Here is an 18,004-nt window from a genome sequence, read left to right on the forward strand (position 1 = left end):
AAAAACAATAATTTTTGTATTTAAATAATTAGTAGATAGATTCTTTTTATAGTGGAAGATCTTTTGAAACAATTTATTCAGTTTTCTTTTATGGAGGTTAATTTAATTAATTGATAATTATTATAAGGGCAACATCAGTTGTCACTTTAATTAATATATAAACAGTGCGTCGATCCGCGGATATTGTTGGTTAGTTTACAAAATACCTGCATTTTCAATATTAACATCATATAAAACACACAACCATTCAAAACTGCAATAAATTACGAATATTTCTGTGTATTTTTCTTCGAATTCCGTCAAGAAATGGACGATTCATTTCCAATTCGGCATTTTGGATAATTGCCGAAACTTGGGACGAATGTCTAAAAATAGTCGTAATGAATCTATTTCAATACCGTCTGGACAGCTTTATGTTATGTAAATCCCTTTGATCGTGTTTACAAAGCTGCCGAGTCAACGAACTGTGAGATTACTTCAAGTATATTGTCAAGTTACAATTTATATGGCTTCATAGTTTTAGACACTTTTTACTTCTTATAAGATTATAAAATACCTATCGTGAAGACTGCCGGTTAAACGGACATAAACCACAAACAGGTAAACGAATATAATAATAGTGCACACTTGGACAGTTATACATTCAGTTGTTTATCTCCAAATTTTTCTTTTGTCCATGTTACCTGCCTCCTTAGCTGGAACATATCGATACCCCACGGTGCTTCTAATAATCTCCATCGTCCCGTGGGGGTAGGTAGGTCATGCGTTGCATCTTCTTCGATCGTGACCACCTTTGAATATTGTCATCTTTTGAACAACCATGACTGTTGATCCTCTGTTTCTCGCAGGTTCGCTTCAGCGCTCTTCCTCTGCATCGCCTTCCCCAGAGGCTACCGAAAACCACCAGTTTCTCCAAATTATAATATGTCCAATATACTGCAGAATGGTTACATGTAAATAGTACGTAAAACATTTCACCATGGCACAGTTTGCCATGGTGTTTCTTATCGGAAAGAGATGACCGTTTACTATACGGTCTCCAACTTTATTGGATTCAATATGAACATTAATTCAATTCTCATAGCTGATTTTGGCAAAATTCATGAATTCAATAATGAAAACCTAACCTGACAAATAATTCAGTATATCGGCTATTTTCAAAATTTGTTTGCTGCTGGCTTCCTGTAAAGTGTAAACCGATAAGAACCGTGTTTTATTTAGACATGAATTTTATATCAGTAGGTATTATACGAACCAAATAGGTTGGTTGGACGTTCTTTAATATACGGCCATATATTCCGATACAACATTTCACGATAAGTGTGATACGGCGAACTGCATACGTACATGTTTCCGGACACGATATTATATTGCAATAGGGGTGTTGTCTGTAAGATCTTCCATAAATAGTGCACAATAAACTTTGTTAGTCATACGTACCTTTATGTTTTCATTGAACTAAAACTACAATTTACAGATGGTTATAGTTTGTTTTTAAAAATGAATTAAGACGGTAACTACTTCAGTGAAACAGTAAATAATTTTCAACTATAGGTGCGACGAAATTTTGGCCTCGCTGGCAATAGGAGAGCAAACGTCGAGCTGTGAACACGTCAATTTGTTTCGTGATGGCGACTGGGGTATTAATTCTTAAATCGTGTAAAGATGACTAAAAAACGTTACCCATTTACTTTAAAAAGAAAACGTCTCAATGAATATATTACTATTGTTACTAATAGAACAATAAACAGAACATTAAATGGACGCATGTTAGATTTATATGACAAATTATATTTCGTTCGGCACGCGTCATTTGCACAATCCGCGCATCGTCTAGCCACGATCTTTTTAGACCATGCCTCAACTAAGGTATAGCTTTAAACCTTGCATTAACCAAACCATAATAGTTTTGGTATACTTCGGGTGATTGACGACAAAATTGTGAAAAAATTTTCATTCATACTTATTTGTTTTCGTTGGATTGAGAATACATAATATTACACACGTTTTCAACCAAACTATAATAGATAAAAAAATATTCTATCTATAAAATATCTAAAGTTAACAAAAAATAATGCAGTATATTGGCTATTTTCCAAATTTGTTTGCTGCTAGCTTCCTGTAAAGTGCAAACCGACAAGAACCGTGTTTTATTTAGACATGATTTTTATGGCAGTGGTCGGAAGTTGCCGGCCTTTAATATAATGGCCTTATATTTCCGATACAACATTAAAAGTTTCCGGACATGGAACAATATCCCCAAAAATCTTCAGAATACGTCTCAGACTTATTGTCGAGAACCGTACATTTATCTCCAGTCTCTGGTTAATTTGTCTTGTGCCCTGTCCAAGAAATACAAAATATTTGGTGTCAACACATCATTTTGAAGGCAACAATTATCTTCCACTCCCTTGCCCTCAGGGTCTATGACTCTACACCGTATAAAAATATGGAGAAACCTAACGTTCTGACTGTGGGTAGCATTTACTCTGCTCAGAAAGAAGTAGTGGATGGAGAGATATGGAAAATCTTGGTCGCTCAAAAGATGACAAAATACAAAGGCGGTCACGATCCGACGCTGCTTAGTTCATTTTCTTATCTCCTCGTTACTCCCTGGGGTGAATCGAACCACTGTAGATATTTTTTGTCAATTTCACTGCAGAATAATATATTTTGTTTCATTCAATATCATTTTTTGCCCATTTTCAGACTGTGTCGACACCACGGACTTGTACTTATACATTAAAGATATGAACATTTCAAACGTTGACTTATAGCTGAGTGTTGCCAGCACGTCTTCCACTAAACGAAAAAGGTAAATATATTAATTATTTGTTATGGTTCAATCGCCCGCAGTATAGCTGTTGACCAGATTTTTTTTTTTTGATACCATGTCCGATCCTAATACGATCATATGTGTTTATTATTTTGTTTTTACGAGAAATGGATGTCAGCCACTTGCTCAACCTATTAGGTCCATACTCTGACAATTGAAAAACAATATGTATTACTTGCCAGACCCAGGATTCGAACCTGGGACCCAGAATTTCCGACCATATCCGATCCTGATAGGATCATATGGGCCTCCACAGAGTGGAGGTTTGTATTGACAGATTTTGTTTTTTTTACGAGAAATGGATGTCAGCCACTTGCTCAACCTATTAGGTCCTTACCCTGACACACACAAATTGAAAAACAATATGTGTACTTGCCAGACCCAGGATTCGAACCTGGGACCCACGGCTTTATAGTCCAACGCTTATGCCGCGCGGCCACCGTGGGCGTGACCCAGAATAGTCATGTCAAATGTCATGCCATCTGTCAATGGCGAAAAGTGGAGGTAGGTTGTTAAAATCCGACATAAATGGTCCACACTAAACGTTGCCAGTCATTTGTTTCCATTGAACTAAGAATATAATTTGCAGATGGTGCTGTTTAGTTTTTTAAATTCAATTAAACCCTGCCTAAACCAAACCATAATAGTTTAGGTATGCTATGGGTGATCCAACGATAATAGTGCAAACTTTTTCAGTCATACTTATTTGTTGTCGTTGAATTAATTGAACAGATGGTGTTGGTCAGTTTTTTTTTAAATTCATAAAACCCTGCCTAACCAAACCGTATGATTTAATGGCATAATTTTAAATATTTTAAAGATAGATAAATATTTTTTAATTATTATCTATTATGGCTTGTTTTACGCAGGGTTTAATTGAATTTTAAAACTAACCAACACTATCTGCAATTTGTAGTCTTAGTTCAATGAAAACAAATACGTCTGATGGACAAAGTTTAGTGTGCAGTATTTATGTCGGATCTTAACAGCCTACCTCCACCCTTCGCCACTGCCGTCGGTTCAAAATTCATATGCGTACGTTTGAATGAGTCAAGACCGCGGAAACATTGCATTGAACGATTGACTAACATCCGTAACTCAAATCAGGGCCTCAGACACCTTCGGGAAACATCTTCAATCACTTCAGCATGACACAGAGTTCTCTCATCAGTGGATACTTTGGTCACTTGGTCAACACAGGCGTCAAATTGTCTACAATTTATTAATGTATTAATTGATTTCGTATTTTTACAGGTTACAATATTAATTCTAACCCAAAATGGCAGTTCAGAACAAACTATTGTACGCCTTCCGAGGATGGATCGCTTTCGTGGCTTTTATGGACCTCGGTACAGCCGGAAGATCCTATATCGAGAGGAGATCTTTCTTAGGAGACCCTGATAGCGATTTTATGGATGGTAAGTGTTTGATTTAATGACCACTAAATGACAATAATTGTCATTGGATAGGGACAGGTGGAGGGAGCTGTTGGAGGAGCCAGGATCCACACCGGGTTGCCGCGCCCCTGATGATGATGATGAATGACAATTGTGCCCTTCTCCGGAAAAAGAGTGTCATTGTAATAACATGAGTCTTTGGTAAATTAGTTCAAATGACACCTTTTTGTACATACCAGTCAATAAATACTATTTAATCCCTACAACAACCGTTTTATAGTGGCGTACTGCGTACGAATTACGTAGAATACGTTTAATTATTGGTATACCATTATTTTTTCCGCTGTTCTTACATGAAACCTATTTCATAATTTTTTCTCGCTCGGCGTCACTCTAATTACGTCATATTTTCTGTCAAAACTATAAAACTACACGCGTATTTGGTATGTATATAACACTGTTTTGAGAGTGGTTATTACATACAGGATGTATCGCATAATTTTCGAACTGGCATGTCATTTTTAAACTATGTATTATCTGAAACCTATGATTTCAGGATGACACAACTTTACCGGAGAGTTACTGAATTATTTTACAGTTTTTTTTTAATTATTTCATTTTCATTCTGACCATGTCTGATCCTAATACGATCATATGGGCCTCCAGAGAGTGGAAGCTTGCATTAACAGATTTTGTATTTACAAGAAATGGATGTCAGCCACTTGCTCAACCTATTAGGTCCATACTCTGACTCATACACAAATTGAAAAACAATTTACGTACTTGCCAGAGCCAGGATTCAAACCTGAGACCCACGACACTATAGGCCGACTCTTAAGCCACGCGGCCATTCTAAATAATAATTATTTCAGTGTATTTGACTACATATATATATATATATTATTATAATGCTAGAAACACATTATGATCACATCACGTGAGCTTTCAGTAATACCCTGTTTACACATGCATGGATTTACTGCTGACATTACATATTATTGCGGCCATAACAAGAAAATGCATGTGTAAACACGTATTATCGTGCAAGTCGCAAGATTACATGCATGGATCAAAACAGTTCAGAAAAAGTTTCTGAATTGTCATGTGACATTTGGAATTTATGAGATATTTGCTCCTGCACAGTAGAACAATAGCTGCGAACCAGCCGAGAAAAAACAAACTAAACCACGCAGAGAATTTCGACATTTACTAATTTTCACTACCAGTGAAATAGTAATATAAAATGATAACATCGCGTCTCGCTTACTCTTGAAGAATGAGATTGGCAAGACTGTCGGCACTTTTACCTCTAAACAGTTATTATTACAATAGTTTACTTTACACACTATTGGTGCCAGTAAATGTATGCACATCTTCTAACAGGCGCTATACGTTCAAGCCACAATATACGTTCACGTGCAATGTTATTTAAAATGTTTTCAGACAGATGATGTTTCAAGAATAATGTCAGTTAGCCAAATCTGTCGGAATGTGTGTGATGGAAAATCTACACATTTTTGAGTCACAAATAAAATTGCTCATGGTTGTAAAGTGTGTACCTCTCGATCAGTAAGCGTACGCTGCCGATAGCGTGACTCCAGCCATCGGGAGAGACATTTTTACCAATATATATCACATAACATCACTCGTGGCGTAACAGTTTGGGCCCTGACCTCCTCACGTCATATTAGTGTATTCAGCAATTCCCACTAGCTTCTTCACCTCTAAAATAAATATGTCTATAATAGCAATTTTCTTTATTTCTTCTCGTCCATATTCCAGATGACTTCACTGTCTCCAGAATGCTCGGAATGTACTCCATCTTGAAAGCGTTGGCGCTGATTCACTGCACTTTGTACATTCACTATAGACCGTAAGTATCCGTTTTAATGGAAAACAAATACGTATGACTGATAAAGTTTAGTGTGCACTATTTATGTGGGATCTTAAGGGCCTACCTCCACCCTTCGCCACTGTAATGCTGTACGACTTGACACTTACAAGCATTTACTTGCGAACATACTTTTAATTCATTCAGAATTCCATATAAATATAAATTATTATCTATGATTTGATTGTATTTCTAATACTTACCTACCTATTTTCTTTTGTCTTTGTTTGTTTTCCAATGGTTTTTATTACGTATTCTTTATTAGTGTTTTATTTTGACATGAATTTGATATAAATACTATACGGCCATCTGTTTCGGGTATAACAGCTCACTGTGAAATGCATACGTATCATTTACCAGACACGGTATTATTTTTCATCTCTTATGATCCAAATTTCTTCTTACTCTATTTTTCCAGTGTGGTCTCCCTCGGGTATTGGGCTCTGGCCCTGACCATCATCTTGTACTGCAGCGAGGCTCTGTACTTCCGCTCTACGACATTAAATTTCTACGTCATATTCCCCTGCGTCTTGAACGGTAAGCTATTCATCGATGCACATTAAATTTATTCGGTAGGGCTTTGTTTTAAAGCAATTCGCGCTGATTTAAACAACACATTTAGCCCGGTCGCACACGCAAAAATTCATCGGATTCCGGTGAATTTACTTTACCAATTTAGCCACCTGCACTCTAATTACGATGAAATTGACTAATAGTCATGCAACTGAAGCACTTCTCAAAACTCTCCCGCCTGGCCCCATAAATGTTTATTGAATTTCGTTAATATTACCGAAACTGGTGGAGTACCGCCCAGCACCATTATTTTTTCAAAACTCTTTCTAATAGGTATGTTTCTGAGGTGTTTTCGAATTATATAATGTTTTCATTTTATAAAATTTGTTGAATAAATTCTTAAATCTCATGAATGAAATTGTTTGTTTAATAATAAAATAATTTATGATGACTCTCGTGGTGCAGTGCATAAGGTGGTGGACTTTCATCCGGGAGCTCTGGGCTCGATCCCGGTGAGGTCACAATGTATTTATGTGATTTCTCAAAGGTTGCGATTGTTTCACTTCTATTACTAAATACACTATTGTCATTGTAGTGTTATAAAGAATATATTGTCTATGTAAGTTCAATACCGTGGAAGAACCATTTGTCAAAATGTTCAGGAGTGACAAAGAACCTTGTAATTTCGTCAATAAAAAAGATAACAAACAAATTTAAATGCAGTTTATTGTGTCTTCCTGTTTTATATTAGAAAATATAATTTTACTATCGTATGCGTCTGTGGCCATATATTGCCATAGGATTATTTTGTAAATCAGTTGGACCTTACGCGGTATTGCCGCAACTCTCCCCTCGTCTGCTGTATTGGATCTAGGGATATACGCGGTCTTGCTTGCTTCTTTAGTATGGATAATTCATGAGCAGTATTGATTTTAACCGAGTGCTAGTAGCCTATTGTTCAATTTCAAAATTTGAATGTACCAATCAATGCGGCTTGTACCGTTTAACCGAGAGCGCCAAAAATACGTATTTTGAACATATTGGCTCATACGCAGTATTGAACTTACATAGACGATATACATATTGTCATGTGATTTTTAATACGAGGGTGGGTCAATAATTCCTTAGAAAAAAGCATTAAAACAGTTTTTATTTTTGTATTTTTTTTTTATTTCTCAACATAATCTTCTTGGAGCTCAATACACTTGGTAAGACGTTTCTCAATTTTTTTTAAACCGTCAGAAAAATAAGTTTTCGGAAGGTCCTCAAAATAAGCATTTGTCCGATCGATGACTTCTTCATTTGAAAAAAAACGTTGTCCACTTAGCCATTTTTTTAAGTTTGGGAAAAGGAAAAAGTCACTGGGGGCTAAATCTGGCGAATACGGTGGGTGGTCGACCAATTCGAACTTTAATTCTTCAATTTTAGCCATTGATCGTAAACATGTGTGAACACGGGCATTGTCCTGATGAAAGAGGATTTTTTTCCTGTTTAAATGAGGCCGTTTTTCTTCAATTTTGTTTTTTAGCTGTTCCAATAAAGATGCATAATAATCCCCTGTTATTGTTTTTCCTTTTTCCAAATAGTCAACGAAAATAATTTCACGTGCATCCCAAAATACAGTAGCCATAACCTTATCAGCTGATTTTACGGTTTTCGCCTTCTTTGGACATGGTTTGCCTTTGCAATCCACTGCTTTGACTGTTCTTTCGTCTCGGGAGTATAGTGGTGTATCCATGTTTCATCTACAGTCACAAAGCGACAAAAAAATTCATCCGGATTACGATGCATGAGCGACAACAGGGCTTTAGAGGCCACCAACCTATCGCGTTTATTGTCGACTGTGAGCAAACGCGGCACCCATCTTGCAGAAATATTTTTCATGCCCATTTGTCATGTTAAATAGAAATGACGCTACCTTTTGAGATCCCTGTAACCTCAATTATCTCACTCAACTTTAATCTTCGGTCACTTAACACCATATCGTGGATTTTATTGATCATTTCTGGTGCAGTCACCTCTACAGGACGTCCTGAGCGTGGTTCATCCTTTGTTGATGTACGACCACGTTTAAATTCATTTAACCAGTTATAAATAGTTGCAAGTGAAGGAGCAGATATGCCGTGAACTAAATCCAACTCATTTTTTATTTCCTTTGCTGTTAACCCTTTTATATTAAAATGTTTAATAACAGCTCTAAACTCAATTTTCTCCATTTTCCATTTTTCCATTTTCCACAAGCAAATTTTTTTTTTAAATGTACGAGAAACACACAACAACCCGACCAATCTGATTGAAACTTCGCAGCATACTGAATCGGTAGTGCCGCTGCATGAAAACAAACCGCTTACAGTACTAGTCGCGCCACCTGTCGGCTTTTCTAAGGACTTATTGACCCACCCTCGTATCATCTCCCTCTTGAATGTTACAGCGTTCACATTGTGCGGCCTTCTCTACCTGCCCGGGAAGGTTAACCTCTGGGGCAACAATGGTGCCGGCATGATCAGCTCCGGTTCCAACGATCCCGACGACGAGAACTCGCTCCTTCTCCGGCAGCTGGGACACCACGCGCGGCACAGAAGACAGCATCACAACCGCAACAAGATGTGAAAGTGAAGCTCTTCCGTCAACGTGTGAGAGAGAGAGGACAGTGAATCGTCACTGTTAATTTTTGTCTACAGTGTGATTGCACTGTATACTTGAATATTAGGGATATGTGAATGTAATATTCTTGCGACACTTCTGTCTGACACTTATTCATTGCATGTTACTATCATTCCGGCATCCGGCATTGCTATATGACATTTCTTTCATATATATATATTACTATAATATATCTGTTTTTAGATATATTTGACTTGAAATCTGCTTCCTGACTCAAATTCATATTCGGTTTTTGTAAAGGTCTTTGTCAGTGTTTACATTACATTTATGTATTAGTATTTTTGGCAACATTATGGTACGGAAATACTGTCAAGATTTTTGAAGCAGTGTTGTGAGTAACAGGCTCTCTTGTCCCATTAATTGGTACTTTTTTCAGGGCACCGTAAACCGAAAAACTTTAAAAACTTTTGCGCTAGTCCATTACAACTTTTGTTCGCCATTGGCAATTCTTTGATTTCTGCCTTTGCTGGTGTCACTGTGAGTACTGATCTAAAATATATGATTTGGAAGTGTTTTCTATTTATTTATACAGTAGAACCTCGATATAATGGAAAATATCCGGTCAAATGTGAGAATTATTAAATACACTCGTTAAGGCTATACAGGCATGGTCTAAAACGATCATGACTATGCGACGCGCAGATTGTGCAAACGACGCTTGACGAACAAAACATAATTAGTCATAAAAATTCAACATGCGTCCATTTAATGTTATGTTTATTGTTATTTAAGTAATAATAATAATAATATATTCATTGACATGTTTTGTTTTTCGAGTAAATATGTAAGTTTTTTTAATCATCTTTACATGATTTAAGAATTAATTCCTCCGACGCCATCACAAAACGAATTGACGTGGTCACAGGTCAACTATTGCTCTCCGATTGGCAACTCTTGCGAAATTACGTCCTACCTATTGCTGAAAATTATTTGCCGTTTCACTGAAGTATGCTCTTAATGTTATACATATTGTTTAAATCCAAATGTCACCGCTTATAAACAATGTGATAATCACGTGTCTGGATATAATTATTATCATCCGAAGACGAATACACAGGATTTTGTTTATGTTTTTATATAACGGACTTTCGGCTTTAATGGAAACCCTCTCACCCGCATTAGTCCGTTATATTGAGGTTCTACTATATTTCAATTCATATACAAGTGTCAGATATAAGTGTCAAAACAATGTTATGTATATACAATCTAAATAAACCCATTACAAGGTTTTACTTAATATATATCGGGTTGTGTCCACAATAAAAGCTACACTATGAAATGCAATAATTCCTGGAATATATATAACAAAACTTGGCTTTCGCCGAGTCGATTCAATTTGCGTTTGGATGTAATAATTCCACACGACAGGTTTGAAGTGTGAAACAGGTAACATGTAAAATTATAACGAGTGACTAGTTATTTAAAACTTCGGTATGTTTTTTGTTTGATCTGTTTTTAGTGTCTGTGAGTGAACGATATTTACGAAGGAAGAGCCGATAGATGGATTAAAGCCTCCCCTAACTCGATCGAATGTTTTTTTATCATCCGCCCCTTAGTTGGAGCATATGGACACCATGAGACGCCTCCATGAATCCCTGTTGCTCGCCAGTCTTCTTGCATCGTACCTGGTCAAACCAGCGTCCCGTAGCTCTGCCGTATACACTATAGATAGTATTAGCGGCCTTCCAGGATGCCGGAATCCGGTTGGCTTGAAGAACAGGCAAGCCAGTTGAAATTCTCTTCTGGCATCCGCACCACGTGGCCGAGCCAGGTCCAACGTCGCTTCTTCACTCTCAGCGTGATGAGAGGCTGCTTGGTGTGTTCTCTTATCTCCTCGTTGCTCCTAAAGTCATACCACAGCACACCCAGTATCCGTCGCAAACATCTGTTTTCGAAGCTCAGTATACGGTCGCTCTGAGCCTTCGTAAGGTGCCATGATTCGCTATCGTAAAGCATCACTGTCAGAATGCAAGCGTCGAATAGGCGGCATTTGGTTTTGACCGCGTACAATTGTGAGTCCCAGACACTCCGCATCGAGTTGAATGTTGCAACAAGCAACATTGACACCATAACCTAATATTAGTTTTGGCTGTCTTAACATCTCCACTGCCGTCTAGTGTCGCAAGATTCATTTTTAGTCGTTGACTATTTTCCATCCTTGCGACATACCCTTTCACGTGTGAGATCATTGTAAAATGTTCGTGGTTTTCACTTACAGATAATTCAATCGATTTGTCAAGCAACACGTCCAGCCATTTGCAATTTTACAACCCCTTCGACACATATCACTTCGCATACTCTCAACTATTTCGATGTTGTTATTATAATAACCAACATGCACTTTTGGATCTTTTCTGTCAATGATCGAACATTATAATAATATATTGTAGCAATCGAAACTATACCTTCTTGTGTAAATATCATTCACTTACTCACTAACGTAGCAAAGAGCATAATTGATAGTATATCTATGTACAATACGGATACTAAAACATTACTATCTTTAAAAGGCCTCAAATTATTCTTTAAGTTGTCCTCATATTCGTAAACTGTCCTCAAATCGTCTTTTATTGACGTCAATAATTAATCTTTACATAGAGGAGTGATAGATATGTTACGCCGAATGTGCGAAATTGACTATTACATGAAATGGAAAAAATTTTGCCTAAATCATGAAAAATGCAAGCCCGTTGCCTTATTCATGAATTAGGCAAAATATCTGCTGAGTGCGTGAATTCGGCAGTAATTTTTCTGCCTAGTTCATGCATTGCGCAAATTAGATAGTAGCGCTACGGTGATGTTTTTTGCAACTAAACCAAATGTGTCGAATGATCATGCATTGGTCAAAATAGATGGTCGCGCTCCAGTGGTTTTTTTTTCAACTAATCAAACTAACCAAATGTGTCAAATGTCATTGATTATATAAAAATATACCAATCAATAACTACAATGACGTTCATATCCATTTACTATGCCCAAAAAAAATCTAGAACTATAATATGATAACGGAAGAATTTTATTAAAAGGCATTTTCGCGATTTGATTCGTGCTTGAATATCAATCGTGCAATGGTCGATTGTTTGTTTGTGATAGTATGATTTGATAGTTTGTTGACACTCGTTAGCTAACCTCAAAATGGACATTCGGTTGAATTCAGAATTACAAAACCTAACCTAACCTAACCTAATAATAATAATATTATATTATGTCCAACTATAACTAATAAAACCACCCGTATTAAATTTACTTTTTCTACTGTCATGTTGACAGTTTAAGAATTCCATACCCTGCCGAATTCACGCACTCGGCAGATAATTTACCTAATTCAAGGCAACGTTTGCAATTTTGCCCATTTCATGTAATAGTCAATTTCGCACATTCGGCGTAACAGATATACAAATTAGGCAACGTCATGCATTTGTAGATCAAAGTATAAGCGTTTGTCCTTAGATAATTATTAATAAGAAATTCAAAAGTTTTTGTGTTTTTTTTTTTGTTTTTTAATTTATTTTTGGCTTTGTCTCCGAATGCATTTCATGCCTGATTTTTATTTAATGATTTGACTTGTGTTCTAAAATTGTGTGATTTATTTTTTATGTTGTGTTAAATATTATATATGTTGTATAAAACATATTACATATATATATCAGTAGCGAAGAGTGGAGGTAGGCTGTGACGATCCGCCATTAATAGTGCACATTAAACTTTGTCAGTCATACGTATTTGTTTTTATTTAACTAAGACTACAATTTACAGATGGTGTTGGTTAGTTTTTATAAATCAATTAAACCCTACCTTAACCAAACCGTAATAGTTTTGGTATTTTTGGTGCGATCTGACAAAATTGTGCACACTTTTTCAGGTGTACTTATTTGTTGTCGTTAGATAAAGAATACATAGTACCTACACATATTTTTTTTAATTCATTAAACCGATAAAAAATATTCAAATTTATCTATGATTTAATTGCATAATTTTGGATATTTTATAGATGGATGAGTATTTTTTGACTATTATCTATAATGGTTTGGTTTCGAAGAGTTCAATTGATTTTTAAAACTAGCCAACACCATCTATTAAATAATTGTAGTCTTATTTGAATGAAAACAAATACGTACGATTCAGTGTGCAACATTTAGAGCGAATCTTAACAGCCTACCTCCACCCTTCGCCACTGATATATATATATATTAGTTACCTAAGTATCTCCAAAAATAATCTCATATATATGCACCTCTATCATAGTAGAACTAGACCCAATACAAAATGAACACAGAATTAACTAGATATATCGAACAAAAAAAAATATTTGAGAAAAAGTGACCATTTTACAATCGTAATAGAATATTGAAAATTTTACGAAACACGTAGAAATCTACGCAGGATGATTAAATTGACACAATTACGAGACGATGAAAAATGGAGATCAGGCGAATAAATTTCCAATAAATTCTACGGGTGTTTTTTTATTCGATTGCTATTTCAGTTGTTACACTTTGTCAAGACTACAAAAATAAACGATTTATTTCCGCTTAAGGCTATACTTCAGTTGAGGCATGGTCTAAAAAGATCGTGGCTAGGCGATGCGCGGAATGTGCAAATGACGCGTGCCGAACGAAATATACTTTTGTCATAAAAATCCAACATGCGTCCATTTAATGTTATGTTTATTGTTATATTACTGATTATAATATTATATTCATTGACATGTTTCTTTTTCAAGTACATATGTAAAGTTTTTTAGTCATCTTAATACGATTTAAGAATATTTTCATCCGACGCCATGACAAAATAAATCGACCTCCGGACACCTCGAGTGTTGGACTCCGATTGGCGACTAGTGAGAAATTTTGTCGTACCTACTGTTGAAAATTATTTGCTGTTTCACTGAAGTACGCTCTTAAGTATAAAAGTCGTAGAATGATACGGAAATTATCTCTTTCTCTCTCACCCTGGGACCATTCATTGTACGTATTACATTTCACCGTACCACAGTTCGCCTTTCTTATCGGAAAGAGATGACCGTATACTATACTATTTCGTTAAATTCCTTAGGTACAAGTCTGTTAACAGGAAGCCTGGCGGGAACCGCGGCAATTTTCATGGCCGATTTTGGCAAAATTCAAGAATGATGATGTCAGCCACTTGATCAGCCTATTAGGTCCATACTCTGACTCATGCACAAATTGATAAACAATATGTGTACGAGCCAGACCCACGACGCAATAGGCCATCGTGGGGTCACGTGTTCTTCTCTAATCTAACCTAACAAAAATCCCGTATATCGGCTCTTTTTAAAATTTGTTTGCTGCTGGCTTCCTGTAAAGTGTAAACCGACAAGAACCGTGAAAATGAATTATGTATCAGTACTATACGCCCCAAAGAGGTTGGTCAGTCTTTAATATACGCCCATATATTTCCAACACAACATTTCACGGTGAAGTGGGATACGGTGAACTGCATACGTACAAATTTCAGGACGCGCCATCTGTGCAAGCTCTAATACCACATAATAGTTATATAAATAAATTGTCAATGCGTCACTTTCTCTCAAACAAATTTTAAAATAGTTTAATATTTAATAATACATAATAAATATTATATTTTTAAACTAAACAATTAAAAATGCTTCCACGAAATGCCTAGCTTATAATGTTAATTAAAATTATTATGTACCATAACAACGCGGTGGATCCTCTATTTAACGGGATATTTAGTGTTTTAACACGCGCCCCCTTAATATTTTTATAATTTAATATAAATTTTATAATACTTTTATAATAATATGACACATTAACAGTTTTAAGAAAATTTTTGACCATATTTTAGCTTGGTATATCCGATAACCACAGAACAGATAAATAGAATACCGATAGGCTATATTCAATACGCCGCATGTTGATGCAGGGTTTTTGAATTTGTGAGTGTCCTACGAAAATTAAGCACGCATTATTCACGTGCAATAGTGTGTGTAATACACCAACATTAAATGAGCGTATATGCATAAACCGAGAGCAGTTTTCAGTATTCGACGTACAACGTATTCTTGACACGTGTGTAAGTTTAACCCGGATTCTTCCTTACTCGAGTCAGTTACCTGCTGTCGCTTATCTTATTTCAGTTCTCATTATTTCTGAGTTCCCTGGTTATAACAGTGAATAAATGTATGAAAAAAATCATAAACTAAAATGTCAACGAATGTTTCCTCGTTACATCCCAGATCTCGCTATATCTTTGATCGTAATAACCGAAGGAAGTTCGAAATATTTAAATCAAACAATTTAATTTAATTTAATAATTTAAACCGTTCCGTTAAATCGAGAATCCACCGTTTATAGAACTGATTTCTAAGCATAGTTAAAAATAATTTAGCCCGTAATAAATAATGTAAAACCTTTCATAATAAATAATAATAATAATTATTTTAAAATGGCCACTGTCTGCCGGTTTCGATCCCTACAGAACATTATCAAACGTTTGCACAATACCTAATATCCCAGATCTTGGACTTGATTGTCAGATATCTAATATGCCTTAAAGTCACTATATTAGAGAATGGTCAACAACTAATCCATGTAATAAATACGTTATAACCAAAAAGATTGAACTGCAATAATAAAGAGAGTAATATGAACTGAAGCGAAGCCTGATTCACCCGAAAACCGTGTGACAACTTATATCTATGTATGTACAATATTAAAACTGTGTATGCATGTACTTGTTTTTTACACGAGAATTATCATTAAATTTCAGTACATCCAATGACATTATTAATGGACAACGCACTCAATACAGAAGTTAGCAAGTAAATTCGCGCATAGCGACATTCGCACATGTATAGGTGGACGTCACGCAATTTCCATTATGCGATATCACGCATCGGGAATTTATAGCAATATCACCTTTATTGTAATTGCGTTAGAACAGTGTTTCTAGTGTCAATATTCATTTGAGCGAACCCGTTCGGACCGAACCATTCGGCAGACTCGACAAAAAGCATCGGGAATTTATAGCAATATCACCTTTATTGTAATGGCGTTAGAACAGATTATGCCATTCGGCAGACCCGACAAAACAGTGAGTGTCATTTTTTTTTCCAGATGCTTCGTCCATATTAATGTCATTGATTAAAAAAAACTCTCTCACTTTCTGGTTCGCAATATGGAAACATTAACGGATGGGCAGTGGATTTTTTTTAATAAATACATAATTAAATAAATAGAATTTTAATATGTAATAGTTTTTATTAATTATAATATATTCTGACAATTCGCTATACTTATATATATGTAGAAAATATGTATATATAGTATATATCTTTAAAATGACCAAAGACTAGACAGTAAGGGTATCATTGTGTTTATAACTGGTAAATTTGTAGCTAAGTAGGATTTTGTGCGTGTCATATAAAGGGTTATCGAATAAGAGATATGTATTTTAAAATTAACTCTCAATAAGTTGGTTGTGTTATGAGCTGTATGGCATGTTGCACCATCTTGTCAGAACCACATATCATCCAGATCAAAATGATCTAATTCGTGTCAGAAAAAATCTGTAATCATGTTTCTATAGCGTTCTCCATTGACAGTAAAGCCCGTTTCAGACGGGACACCGGTGTCGCGCTCGTATATAATAAGGAGACCTTTGTATTCGAATAAAAGGGCCTTTGTATTATGTTTATGAACGCACCGAGCTAATAAGTCAAAGCGTGTCCGGTACACTTTTCCGTCGGCCGCTACATTCTCAAGCCGCCGATACACATGTTTTTATGACCGCTGCCAGTTTTATGTTCTAATTTATATCACGAAATTATGCGTTGACTCATTAGCTCTGGACGTTCATATACATAATACAAAGGCTCCTTTATTCGAATGCAAAGGCCTCCTTATTATATACGAGCGCGAAACCGGTGTCCCGTCTGAAACGGGGGTAACTGTCTAACTTTCATTACTCGAAATGCGACGATTGTGCTTATTTACGAAGCCATGTAACCAAAAATGAGCGCTGAAGATGATTTTTTCATGAAATAGTCTGTTTCAAGTTGTCCTACAATCCAAATCAGCAAAATTTTGATGCACCTAATGGTAATTCAGTTGAGTTCTCGTATTAATCGTATATTATACGCCTTCAAATGCAAATCTTTATGAAGAATATTCCATGTAGTGCCATACGAAAGTCCAAGTTCTCGAGAACGACGTGTAATAATTGATTGTTCTGGATTTTTATCCACACTTTGAATCGCAATATCTATATTTTCAGTAGTACGTTTACGTTTTTGATTGGAATTTATAAATTAAATTAAATTACGAATAGTAAGCTCTGTAGGTCGATTATTATGACCGTAAACTTTACGCAATGCCCGAAACGTAGTTTGAATATATTCATTATTGTTGTAATGCATTTTAACAATTTATATACGCTGTACAACTTTGTATCTTTCCATGATGATTTGCCAAACAATACTGAACACAAATGTCAATTTTGGTGCGAATCAGAAAAAAAATTGATGTTATGTCGTTTTTAAAATCTATACTTAGTACTAATTTGGTAACCCTTGACATATTCACGACCAAGATATTACTTTTTTTAAACAATGTCATTTTGACGCACGTGTCAATTTATCATTAATGAATAACAATTAGTTTTTTTGAATAAGTAAGTGCGTACTTATTACGCGATGATAATCTTAAAATGATTTGCGTA

The 18,004-nt window shown here is 35.7% G+C and overlaps 1 protein-coding gene across 1 annotated transcript; it reads left to right on the top strand.

The window, feature by feature from the left end:
- The first annotated feature begins 4,095 nt into the window (after window positions 1-4,095).
- Window positions 4,096-9,382, top strand: LOC147077095 (uncharacterized). Its single transcript, XM_085940722.1, has 4 exons — window positions 4,096-4,254; window positions 6,016-6,106; window positions 6,543-6,661; window positions 9,069-9,382. Exons 1-4 carry the CDS (start codon window positions 4,116-4,118, stop codon window positions 9,245-9,247), a joined length of 528 nt encoding a protein of 175 aa, XP_085796848.1. The 5' UTR covers window positions 4,096-4,115; the 3' UTR covers window positions 9,248-9,382.
- The last annotated feature ends 8,622 nt before the right edge of the window (window positions 9,383-18,004 follow it).

Source organism: Rhyacophila brunnea, unplaced genomic scaffold (assembly GCF_057557595.1).
Source record: "Rhyacophila brunnea isolate RB1 unplaced genomic scaffold, BYU_Rbru_1.0 scaffold_13, whole genome shotgun sequence".
Classification (NCBI taxonomy): Eukaryota; Metazoa; Arthropoda; class Insecta; order Trichoptera; family Rhyacophilidae; genus Rhyacophila; species Rhyacophila brunnea.